The sequence below is a fragment of the Bidens hawaiensis genome, unplaced genomic scaffold (genome assembly GCF_021521415.1).
Source record: "Bidens hawaiensis isolate Kalapana, Puna unplaced genomic scaffold, B.hawaiensis_p1.1 tig00013778_1, whole genome shotgun sequence".
Lineage (NCBI taxonomy): Eukaryota > Viridiplantae > Streptophyta > Magnoliopsida > Asterales > Asteraceae > Bidens > Bidens hawaiensis.
In genome coordinates, this window is record NW_027492177.1 from 213674 (window position 1) to 226785 (window position 13112).

General features: G+C 35.0%; 2 protein-coding genes across 2 annotated transcripts; one reads left to right on the forward strand and one right to left on the reverse strand.

Moving 5' to 3' along the window:
* Positions 1–4419: 4419 nt before the first annotated feature.
* LOC143544883 (11 kDa late embryogenesis abundant protein-like) lies at positions 4420–5394 on the reverse strand. The gene is made up of 2 exons (XM_077036870.1): positions 5256–5394; positions 4420–4814 (listed from the first exon to the last, which is right to left on the reverse strand). Exons 1-2 carry the CDS (start codon positions 5361–5363, stop codon positions 4443–4445), a joined length of 480 nt encoding a protein of 159 aa, XP_076892985.1. The 5' UTR covers positions 5364–5394; the 3' UTR covers positions 4420–4442.
* A 3086-nt stretch (positions 5395–8480) lies between these two features.
* Positions 8481–9689, forward strand: LOC143544884 (delta(12)-fatty-acid desaturase FAD2-like). The gene has a single exon (XM_077036871.1). The coding sequence runs from the start codon at positions 8547–8549 to the stop codon at positions 9687–9689; it is 1143 nt and encodes a 380-aa protein (XP_076892986.1). The 5' UTR covers positions 8481–8546.
* The last annotated feature ends 3423 nt before the right edge of the window (positions 9690–13112 follow it).

Here is a 13112-nt window from a genome sequence, read left to right on the forward strand (position 1 = left end):
GTGGCTCCCCTTCCGACCACAACATGCCCCGGTAGCTATGTCTAACACTACATAGCCTGTTTGTATAAATATGGTCATGTGCAAACGGCGCTATGTGACACGGCAACCAGGCCGATTCCGTTTGGGTTTGTCAAACCAATAGTACTATTCACAAGCCACCGGCTCGAAGTTAATCACTGTGATCGTGGGGACTTTCGTGTGTTAGCACTTAGATAATTCACATCAGTACATGTTTCAGGTATGTATATGTAATCAAACATGCTTTTCACCCCAAAAGTTCATAAAACAGTTTAAAAGTGGGGTCATGAAACTCACGGTTTAGTAGATATTCAGTACTGTATCAACTCGTGGTTTGTTCAGTCCGCTATCAGTAGTTCCTATAATCAATATTATAATAATTTTAATATTTTAATATTATTATAATCTCAATACTAAACTGGGCTGTATAACTAATCTGGGTGTAGCTGGAACGCCCAGAAAGTGGCAATAGGCTTAGGTTGTGATGTTGTTCAATGTCTAATACTTAAAACCGAACTTGGCTCAGACTCCCGTTTTCTCAGCTGGGCCAAGTTGCTCGTTTACGCGTTCAGAAAGCAGTTATGGGAAAATAAGCTTGGGTAAATGTATTGGTTAATAACATGATTAAGTTATAAAGAAAGATCACATACTGGGGTCCCGGATTAGCCACGGGGCCCGTTTCCGTTTATTCAGTTTGATTTGAGAAGAAACGCACACAATCCACCCGGATTGTCCAGGATTTACATAGAAAAGTTCATTTTCACTTAATTAGTCCAAGCATATGATTTTTGATCACTCTTGGTGTTTTGATTTTCCCGCAGGTTCACTAGTCGCGAACTTGCCGGTTGTTATAAAAACTGAATTTGTTTAATATTCAGATTAGCATAATTAATTAACCGTTAATTATTAAATTATGAAAATTTAACCACTTATCAATTAAAATATGTAGATTTTTATAAAAATATTTCTGGAATTTATTTACTGATTTATTAATTTATAAAAATTCATTTTCTCAGCTATATTTCTCTTGAAAATCGTCCGTTTACCCCAAACAATTTCCAAAATTCCACAAAAATTCCTGAATACTCAAATCATGTCCCAAAACAACCTGTATCAATTCCAGAATGTAAAAAGCTCGTGCAATATTCTTTTCGGCCCAAATTCGGCTGTAAAAATTCACACGAACGCAAATAAACAAAACACCTTTAAACTTCTCCAAATGATCCCAAAATTCATATGTGATCAAAATACATCAAATCTGAGTTCCCAGAAAAATTTCATAACTTTTGAAGTATTTTAGCTATTTTTCCCAAATAAACGTCCCAATTCGGTAATAAATTCGCCAAATATTCTCAGATGGTCTAAAAATTACCAACTTTGAACAGGGACTCATTGACGTGGTCCCTGATGTACTTGAAAAATTTCAAGTCCTAAAAATATGCACATCACAACCTTAACCTAAATAGCCCGTAAGCGAGTGTTTCGGCATTACCTTAGCGGGTTTGGCTCGTTTCCGACTTTTTAATCAAGTTTTCAGGTTCTTGTGCTTCTAAGAAAGCTAGGTACAAGTCTATATCACAAACCAAGCAATATTTCATCAACATAACAGCCCTTAACTTAGGGTTTTGGCTAGTGCACAAAAACGAACTTTTGAACCGTAAAAACGTCGTTTCAACCCTTTAATCCGTGTTTATGGCCAAAAAAACTATCAAAACAGGTTCCTTACCATGTGTATGATCAAAACATGTTTATGGACCATTTTTAGGATTTTTACATGGTTAGGAATGATTTTTAGTAACCAAGACATGTTTTTATGGTATTATACAAGTTTAAACAAGCATAAAAGCTACTTATTTAAGCTCCTTACCTTAGGGTTTGAAGGTTTTCTGGAAACTCAGGTTTAGAGCTGCTTGGCTCAATTTTTATCAACTAAAATGAATGAACAAGCTTCCAAAATAAGTTTTATAAAAGAATGGGGGTGGGGGGTGGGCTGCGGCCGGAAGTTTTATTGGGTTGCCTTGGGCTCAATTTGGCCCATTAATCTGATTCTAAAGGCCCAAATGCGAAAGCCCAGGTCCAAATTTAGTTCGGGTTCGGTTTTTGGCGCGAAAAACTTATCGGGTGCGTTAAACATCGCGAAAACGAGTGTTTTTCGGCTAGTTTTGTGTAAAATTATAAAAGCATACTATATGTTTGTAATAATCAAAAATATTTTCACGGATCGCTTAAAACATTTCAAATAAGTGTTTGGTAAGTCTTTTTCGGCTTAACGGATGATACAATGCTTGGTTTGTAACTATCTTTTGCGTTTAAATCTATAGCGGGTAGTTAAACAAGCATATTTTCGTTTAACTTGTTTGCTATCAAAATAATGCCATATTTCTAATGTTTTAGCTTGTATTAAACGTATATCACTCATAGATGGCCCCCCGAGATATCTGGGTCATAACCCGACCCGTTCGGTTAATCGTTCGTTTGTGATGCAAAAAGCGTTTATTTGCTTAATCGGTAAATACGTACTGAAGTGTACCTTGTTTTGGCTCAAATGTCACACGAAGGTTCGGATTTGATCCAGAAACATGAATATAACATCAATTCCATGATTCATCCATGAAATCATCCGAAATTAGATCATACATTAATCGAAACACGAAGAACACAAACCAAACCGTATCACGAGCAACCTCCGGCTCTGATACCAATTGTGAATACGTTATACGAACGTTTTACGAGCCTAGGAACTAGTCGCAAATCGATACGTTAAGTCGTGTTCATTCAATACGTTAATGGAGATCAATACATTAAGCCTGCAGAGAATTCGGCAGCATAACATTACAGAGGATAAATATGGCACAGATCTCTATGCACATTCATTAGGGAAGGCCTATTTATAGGCAGTCCTTCTCATTCGTTAACATCACTAACGAATGAGGCTTCCTATAGCGAATGACCTCCCATTCGCTAAACATCCTTAGCGAATGGGCATTACTTTAACGAATGAGCCTTCATTCGTTACACAGTAGTAACGAATGAGCTCTTACATTAACGAATAGCCTAGTCCTTAACGAATGAGGCCTCATTCGCTGAACATGCTTAGCGAATGAGCCTTTATACATTAATATAAAGACTAAACAACCCCTATCCTATTCGAACAGCTGCGGACACCAATTTCGTGAACTAACATTTACTTATTATTTTGCTCATGTGTTTTTCTTGTTCACTTATTATTTTGCACATTCGTTTATTCCTGTTCATTTGTTTCTTTTGTCATTCACTTATTAGTTTGCACATGCGTTTTTATTATTTGACACATGTGTTTATTCCTGTTCATTTCTTCTTGTTATATTATTTTACACATGTGTTATTCCTGTTCATTTCTTCTTGTTATATATACCGTTTCTGGGCTGGTCTTTAGTGTTTACCTAAAAGAAAATTCTCAAAATAAGCATTTATGAAAACAAATTTCTAGTTTTAGGTATCATCTGCAAAAAATTCCAGAAATATGTATTATAAACTAGTCGTGACAAGTAGTTTGTAGAACCAATTAAAACTCGTTGCATGTCCTTAAACTAACCGTAACGAGCACGTTCGTTAATCATTTACTTGTTACGACTAAATAAGTTTTATGCCTCGTAATCAACGCCCATGAGTAATTCATAAGTCATTTAGTCACGATGACTAGTTTACTCGGTTTACATTTTCTACACGAGTAGTTTATTAGTAGTTAACTCGTTGCGACTAGTTTTAACATTATAATCTACTCGTCGTGACTAAAGGAGTTATGAATTACTCGTGAGATTTGATTACGAGGCATGATACTTATTTAGTCGTGACGAGTAAATAATAAGTGAACGTGCTTGTTACGGTTAGTTTAAGGATACATGGCAAATTCTAATAGATTTATACAAACTCTGACTAGTTTATATTACATATTTTTGAATTTTTTTTTACAGATGATACCTATATTACATATTTTTGAATTTTTTTGATACCTATATTACATATTTTTGAATTTTTTTACCGATGATACTGAAAACCAAAAAGTTGTTTAAATAAATATTTATTTTAAGAATTTTCCCTTTACCTAATGGCTAATCCTGGCTAATCCTGGAGGTATAAGGGCCGTTAACTTTGAATTGAGTATTTGAATAACTGCCGTTTGTCTTTAGGGTTTACCTAATCCTAAGGTATAGCCGTTGTTTTATTTTTCTATTTAGTGAGGCTTAGGCTTCTCAATTGGATGCACTTTCAATTAACAACAATATCAATTAATAACAAGATCGTTGGCTACTCATCTTATTTCTTACTATCATTTGTTAATCAAATGAACATTAAACCTACATCTAACTCCACACTAAAGACTTCCAAGCTCAAAACACAAAACACACCTGCTAAAAACCAACACAAATCCCTCCTACAACCTATCAACGATAAGCTCCACCGGTACCATATCCACTGGCACCTCCACCAGCTTTTGTGTTATGTCCCGCCAATGTCTTACCTGTACCGGTATCCATTCCAATCGGGCGAGACTTCACAACCCCTTCGACTACCTGTCCAGCAGGTTCTCCGGTTCCATGACCCGGCAAGGCCGACATCTGGTGGCTGCCCATCCCATGACCGGTGGCTCCGGTGGTCGAGTAGGAGTGCGCACCGGTTGCTTCTGCCTCCAGCCTCTGCGTGGCGTTTTGCTCACGCGCCACCTGCTTCTCGTACTCTGCTTGGTTTATTCTCGCCTCCTCCTTCTCCGTTGCCATTTCCTTTTGAGTTGGATCATGTGCAGTCATTCTCTCGCCCTGTTTTCGATTAATAAATTAAGGTGGTGAGTTTTCAAATTATTTATGGGATCACCTGTAAAGAAACATTTTGTCATCTAAACCAACACCGTTTTAGACAACCATTTGGATAAAAGTCGGATAACTATTTTGACAACATTTTCAAAGTTTCACCGTTTATAGTCGTCCGATGTAAAGGTTTTATTTTTATTTTTTTTTTTGGACAAAACATTCGATTGTGAACTGTCATTTGATGGTGCGAAATGATGTCCATTGTCTAGTTTTTTTTTTCTTTTTTTCGTTTTTTCGTTTTTTTTTGGGATAAAACATTCGTCAGTGTATTTTGTGAACGGCCATTTGATGGTGTGAAATCAGTTATGGGTAATGGGGTGTAAGTATATAGGGTGACGCATTATTTATAAACTAAGAGAAACAAAGAGATATTTAACAAACGGTAGAAACCTTTTCTTGAAGGGTGGCTTTGGTCTTTTCCATGCCGGACTTAGCGGCGGCGCCGATGTTTGCTGCCGTCTCTTTGACGGAAGCTGCGGCGTTTTTGGCTGTCTGCATTTGATCGGTGTTTATCTTTTGAATGGATAAGAGATAGTCGTTTGTTTGAAAGCAAGCAGCTTGGAAATTATGGATTTATATAGATTTGCTGGGTGCCACCGGCTGTACCACGTACGTAACACGACTATGATACGTGGCTTACAAAGGTATGCTATAGCTTCTTATTTTGACACCTTGCAAAGCAGATTAAAATATATCACAGAGTGCAATGGTATTTTGAAGAGTTAAAAAGTTCTATAGTGGATTGTAAGATAATATTAAAAATAAATTATAAGGATATGTAAGTTGGTGTACGTTCTAAAAAATAGTTAATAGATTGATAGACTGTTTTCTTATTAACGAGGGTTAGTGCATAAGATCCTCCTTTGATCAGAGTTGCACAATGGACTAGCTATCAAGCATAATTTAGGTTAAGGAGATGGGTTTTACTGTCTTTCTCACTGTTTTTACAAGTCGACTTCGTTCTTTTTCTCCCTTCTATGTAGACGTGGTACCTCCTCTTGAATCCTCTCACTCGTGAACCTTGTCAAAGTCTGTCGACCTTGCAAAAAGATTTCCTTGTCCACAGACGCTCTTTACCAACGCAACCCTTTCAATAGACACCTTCAAGTCACTTCACAGATCGTTAAGTTTTTTTTCATAATAAAATATAATATTTACATCAAGACAGAAGACAAACGGGCAACAAGCTGTCCGCAAGCCTCTTTTGAATTGTAAACTCAATCTTTTGAAAACTACATCGATAGATCTTGGAGTCTAACATTACTATGCATGACTCGTTGAACTTATTGACATTTATAAAAGTTCCATTGAAGATTGTTTTAGAAAGCAAAATGTATTATTTTCTACACTAGATTAAGTAAATATGAACACGAAATCAATCATCTTTAATCAAAATTTATCATCCAACAACAACAATACACCAGTTTGTGAATAAAATAATATTTCATTAACTAAAAACAAATTATAAGACTAAATAAAAATAATAACAAAAAAGTAAAAGCTAACATTCCCATTCAAAACGTACAACAAATTGATGATGGAATAGATATTGACATGGGTTTACTTTACGAGAAGTGAGCTTGATCTTTACCTTTGTATCATCTTGAACTTGTTTTTTTAGCATTGCAAGGAGGTTGAAGCCACTGATCGAAGCGGTGCTTAAAATTGTTAAATAATAAAAACAATAAAACAATATTATAATAAACTGAAAACAATAACGTTAAAGTGCTACTACCTGTAACCTATATGATTTATTGACTAACTACACGAATCATATTTAAATAGTGACGGATCTTGAGGAAGATCTTAAAGGTAACATTTATTTTTTTACTGTATTTCATACAATAATCGAATTCTTTTTTGCCGTATTTCTTATAATAATATTTTTAAACTTAATGTTGGATCAATGCAACATCATCATTTGGATTTTTCATTTAAAAAATTACTAATAAGATTTTGTCAATTTCATCTTGCAAGCTTCTTAATTTTCGAAGAAAACAAAATTTAAACCATAAATCCATAATCAATTCCAATGTACATATATAAACCCTAAATACCTAATCAATATCAATTTACATTATTCAAATATCTAATAAAACATAATCAGTTATTCAAATATTCAATTGCCCATAAACAATTCCAAATTAACAATTTATATAAACTAATTAAACGATTACAATTTTAGATAAAAGTAAAAGAGTACCTAAATTGAACAAACAGAAATCGAACCGTGGAGGAGGGACTGGGGGATCACTGACCGTCAGCTACTCTGCTGCGGTGTGAAGGTCCGGTGACCGGAGTAGGGCAGTAGGGGGTCAGGCAACGTGGGGTGGACGGTGGCTGAATAAAATTTTGTTTTGTTAAATGTTGATGTTCAACCTAAACCAAGCATTCAAACATAAGAGAACAATGAACAATGGTTTTATTTGTTTGCGCTTTAACTTGGTTGGGCTTTAAACTTTGGGTGAGATTTAATTCGTTTTAGCTTTTAATTTGGCTGACTTTAAACAGAGAGGGTTAACATTATATATTTTTAGGGGTAGCGAAATATGAAAACCACAAAAAAATATAAAAAATTTACACTACCGACGAAATGTTCGCTACCCCTAGTTACTAACTACATCCACCGCTGCATCAAACATCACCAACAGGACATTTAAATTCTAGCGTCTCTTGAGGCCGGTAGAATGACACCTTCGGTGACTCAAGAATTTTTCATTCTACGATTAACACAACCAATCATCACAAAACAAATATACAAATCTGAATTTTCACAATTTGATACATATATTTACAAGTACAATGTAAATTAACCACTGTCTAAAGTTAAGTATAATCCTAATTACAGTGATAACGGAATCAGAATTAGCACGTTACCTTTGCACACTTTCTCTTTTTTATTTTTTCGAACGGCCAATTTTGATCACTGAAGAACCACTTACCCGCTTCTATTTCATCTTCGGAAGAAAACCCATCTATAAGTAAGAAAACTCCAAACCCAAATTAAGCTCTCTATTTTTTTTTTCCTAAACGGGATTTGAATCCAATGACTGCTCTTATTAAATTAAAGTATTTGTATGTCTCCCCCAAACCTTACACAAACTACTAGCCCAACTTATGGGGTCATGCTACCATTTATCTTAGCACGTGTGTGTTATTTTATTTAGCCCATGTTTAATTTAAATATTGATTCACAAATTTAATTAACCCATAGACTTACACGAAAGATTGTATGCTGTTGACTAGCTTGTTTCCACTTTCAACAATATTCTCTTGGTCATTTTATTTCCGAGTAGTGTAATTAATCGTTCCTCATATCGAATGAAGGGACCCGGAAGTATCTCATTATTGACTACCAACATAGAGAAAAGAAAATAAACTTGATAAGGTTCTTGGACCTAACACAGTAAACAAAGGCGTCTAGCCACCAACTTATTCATACCTTTTGTGGTATACACAGTAAACAAAGGCGTCTAGCCACCAAATTTGAGTTTTTGGAGGGTGTGGAGGGGGAAATATGCCCCAAAAAGAAATAATAATTCATGTATAAATAAGTGCTTACAGATAGTCGCTTATATTATTGTTCATAGAAAGAGGGAGAGAGAACCAAAAAGCAGTTCATCCCCTACTTTTGTTTCTGCAAATTGAAATTGCTTCTTGTGAATCGATTTTCGCAGAAACATGGGTGCGGGTGGCCGTTGGAATCCGAGTGATCCTGAGGTAGTTTTTGAAAGAGCCCCAACCTCAAAACCCGAGTTTACGCTAGGAGATATTAAAAAGGCCATACCACCTCATTGTTTCGAAAGACCTTTGATCAAATCCTTCTCGTATCTGGGAGCCGACGTTGCCGCAGTCGCCTTGTTCTACTACGTTGCCACCACTTTTATCCCGCAGCTCCCGCACCCTCTTCAGTACATCGCGTGGCCGCTTTACTGGGTCGCTCAGGGCACCGTGATGATGGGTCTGTGGGTTATCGGTCATGAATGCGGTCACCATGCTTTCAGTGACTACGAATGGCTGGATGACACCGTAGGCTTCTTCGTGCACACGTTCGTTACCACCCCTTACTTCTCATGGAAGTTTAGCCACCGCCGCCACCATTCCAACACCGGTTCTCTCGAGCGTGACGAGGTTTACGTTCCTAAGGAAAAATCGAAACTCAGCCCCGCATCCTTTTACTTCGACAACCCCCTGGGCCGCACTTTCACCCTCACTATCAAACTCACTCTCGGATGGTACATATACTTGTCCATTAATGCCGCGGGAAGACCTTACGATAGATTCGCCAGTCACTTCGACCCCCGTAGCCCCATTTTCTTAGATAACGAGCGACTCCTGGTTCTCGTGTCGGATATCGGGCTTCTCAGCTTAGTTTACTTGGTGTTCAAAGCCTCGATGGCTTACGGGCTCGCTTGGGTGTTCTGCGTCTACTTAGGTGCGTTGACGGTGACGAACATGCTTATTGTGATCGTGACGTACCTTCAGCACACGCACCCTTCTTTGCCGCACTACGACGACTCTGCATGGAACTGGATGAACGGTGCGCTTGTGACGGTTGATAGGGATTTCGGGCAGGTTCTAAACAGGGTGTTGAATCGCGTTACGGACACACATGTTGTGCACCATTTGTTTTCGTACCTTCCCCATTATCATGCCGTGGAAGCCACCAAAGCAATCAAGCCAATTCTGGGTGAGTTTTATCAGTTTGATAGCACTCCCTTTTACAAGGCGTTATGGAGAGAGTCCAAAGTTTGCTTGTTCATTGAGCCTGATGAAAGTGATGGCGAAAGGAGAGGCGTCTTTTGGTACAGCAATAAGTACTGAGCAACAGTGCAAAACATATTGATTGTTGTAGCATATGTAAAAATAATGACAAGCATAAAGTTTTTATCCCTTTTTTTATATACAAAAATACAGTAGTAATAGTTACAGATCAATCGAATCATACGCTTAATAGATAAGTAAATGCTCAAAACAGAAGAAAATTGGACGTTAAGAACACCCACAACGTGATCTTCAGCCCTCATTCGGATCTACTATGTGGGAATGGAGTATAGACGGATGAAGCCTGGGGTAAAGTCAACGAATCAGGTTTGAATGCAACAGAAGTATGCTGACGTGGTGGGCCACACTCACCCACTCCACATATATGTTATTTAATAAAAAAAATAAATTAAATAATTCTTTTATTACATAACGGCTTGCTCTTTCTTTTAAAATAAATTTAAAATTACAGGAAAATCTACAAAATAACCTAGTTTGACCGATTGTTTTTTCTTTTTTAAAATAGCCTAAGTTTACAAAAAAATCCTCAAAATAAACTATTTTCTTCCGTTCATATCCGACGGAATTTTTGGGCCTTTAAAATCGCTTAACGTGTCAATGTATTAGTGGATCCGACGAAATTCGTTAAAAAGCCGCCGGATCCAACGGGATTTATAATCTTCTACCTCTCAACTTTTAACCTCCAAAACCAACCTCCATCTCCATATTTCTTATTTCTCCACAAAATCAAGCAAATCAACAGTACAACTCGCTTAGGTTTTCGAGAATAACACAACCATAGTGTTCAGTTTCACTCTAGAGTTCAAAATCAAAAACCCCTCGAATTGAAACATCCAGGGTTCGTCGGACAAATTAAGCAGTCGAGCCCGACGGAAGCATGAACTGAACCGTTAAATCCGACTATTTATTATTACGGTGGTTTGTCTCATTAATCCGTCGGACAAAACGGAAAACCTTCAGATTTGATGGAATAATACGCTTCGTGACGCGTCCTATAGGTGGGTCATTAATCCGTCGGGTCAGGTTTTGTTTCCGTCGAATCCGACGAGATTTTTTGGCTAGTTCAGGGATTTTGGTTGGTCTTGAGCTATTTCTAAAAATTTTTCGTGAAAGTAAGCTAGTTTGGGGATTTTCTCTATGAATACACACTCTTACATACCCAAAACTTACACCTAAAATATTTCACTTTCAACCACTCCTACATACTTTTACAAAGCATATATATAACTCGCATGCCACGATGATCATTGAGCCTAATATGACTCATATAAGTGTCTAGTTTTACATGCTACTCAACCTTTTCTTTGATCTACGTGATATATAAAATTTGGTCAATTATTGGACACGACATAAGATTCTACCAAAACTGCTATATACAAGTCATATAGCCCTATACGGTTCATATAAATGTCAGCTGATGTCTAAATAAAACATTATTTATAATATGTAAATCTTAATCGGAATCAATAGTAACAAAATTTTGTATATGTTCGACTAAAATACTCGCAACCCTTTTGTTAAAATAAAGTCAATCAACTTTTAGTTTTTTTTTTTTTAAAAATTACATAATTTGATGGTTTTACTAGATTAACAAGTTAGAACTACTTGCCATCTCATTTAACTTTGTTTTAATTCTTAATGTAGATGTGATACATGCCATGTATGATGACGTAGAACTAAAAAATTAAAGTTAACAAATTATAGTTAAAATACCTATCTCAATGTATGAGTATTGACCAACCAAATTCAACTCATCAACACCTAAAGAGTCTCCTTAACCCGATGTGATTTGAAGTAGTTTGTTTTGAGATTCATCATAATCAACTTGAGTGACTATCAATTTTAAGTAGTATCACCGACTTTCAAATGTACAATTTAGCATTAGCAATGTGTGTTCGTGTGTATCTATATGATACTAAAACAACATTTCTTTCTTTTATAATTTCTTAGTAATAAAATAATTTATTTTAAAATAAATAATTCTTTCAAAATAACATGTATTTTTCATATTTTCTTGTTAATAAAATAAACAAAATTAAATTACATCTCATTTAACTTATAGAATTTCTTGTTAATATAATAAATCAAAATTAATTCATTGTTTTAAATCTTGATTAGATTCATGATTTAAATTTCTGATTCTTAAATTTGTTTATTATATTGATGCCAGGATTTGAATGTAGACTTAATTATTTCTTTTATTTTAACACCCGTGTATCACACGGGTTCTAACATAGTGTTATATATATATATATATATATAAGGATGTGATCAAATGAAAACTTATCTAACAAAAAAAACTTCTAAACAATTAAGTTTACTTTTTTTTAAAAATTTTTTTGGAGTTTCTTTTTTTTTTTTCCCAATTATTCTTATATGTTGATATTGTTAAAAAAAAAAAACCTTGTCGGTGTAGTGTGCGTTGCATATATGCAAAAGTATTGTATTGCATCGAATAAAACACTATTGCGCATATTTGATACACACTATTGTATATATGCAATATAAGACTAATACACACATCGAATACACATTAATATGTATGCGAAATACAACATTAACGCTCATGTGCAATATATTGACTTTTATGTTTATTATTAGGGATTTTTACATATCCTTATTATTATTATTATTATTATTATTTTTGCATATAATACAATACTACTGTACATATACAATATACAAATATAAAATATATGCAATTAAACACTATTGAACATAAAAGTACATAGTAATACACATGTGTAATACAACAGTCTTGCACAGTAATACGTACGTACATTACACTGTTTTTTTTGTTTTGTTTTTCAAGTGAAGGGTAACAAAATATAAGAATAATGGCAAAAACGAAAATTTAAAAATATTTTTTTATTTTTAATTAAAAATAATTCTTTAGGAGTTTTTAAGTTTTCTCTCTAAAGATAAGTTTTCTTTTAATCCTCTCTCTCTCTCTCTCTATATATATATATATATATATATATATATATATATATATATATATATATATATATATATATATATAGGGTGGGATCTAGAGAGAACTCATTTAAAGAGAAAACTAATGAATTAATAAAGAATTATTTTTAACTTTAAAAAAAAAAAATATTTTGTGATTTTTTCTTTCCTCCTTCTAATATAATAATATTGTTCCTTAAAAAAAAGGCTGTCGATGTAGTGCATATGTGCACTAATGTTGTAAGACCCCGATCCCGGCAGCCCTATGTTTGGTGTTGGATTTAATCATAAACAAGTTCTAAAATCAGAGTTAATTAAAACTTTTGCGGAATATTAAAAATCAAATATTCGTACAATCCATCAAGTACTTCTTTTAAACAAAATAACACAAGTCTTAACGATAATCATAAACGATACGTGAATCTTCTTTCGTCGATGACAATCTTCATTTCTTTGCCACATGTTCCATCTCAAGCAGCCTGTCTCATTCTATTCACCTGCATGAAT

Excerpts from the sequence above, each read along its gene's own strand:
- LOC143544883 (XM_077036870.1), bottom strand. The coding sequence starts at position 5,363 with ATGCAGACAGCCAAAAACGCCGCAGCTTCCGTCAAAGAGACGGCAGCA. Across the intron at positions 4,815-5,255 it reads AAGCCACCCTTCAAGAAAAG|GGCGAGAGAATGACTGCACA; the intron begins GTTTCTACCGTT and ends AATCGAAAACAG.
- LOC143544884 (XM_077036871.1), top strand. The coding sequence starts at position 8,547 with ATGGGTGCGGGTGGCCGTTGGAATCCGAGTGATCCTGAGGTAGTTTTT.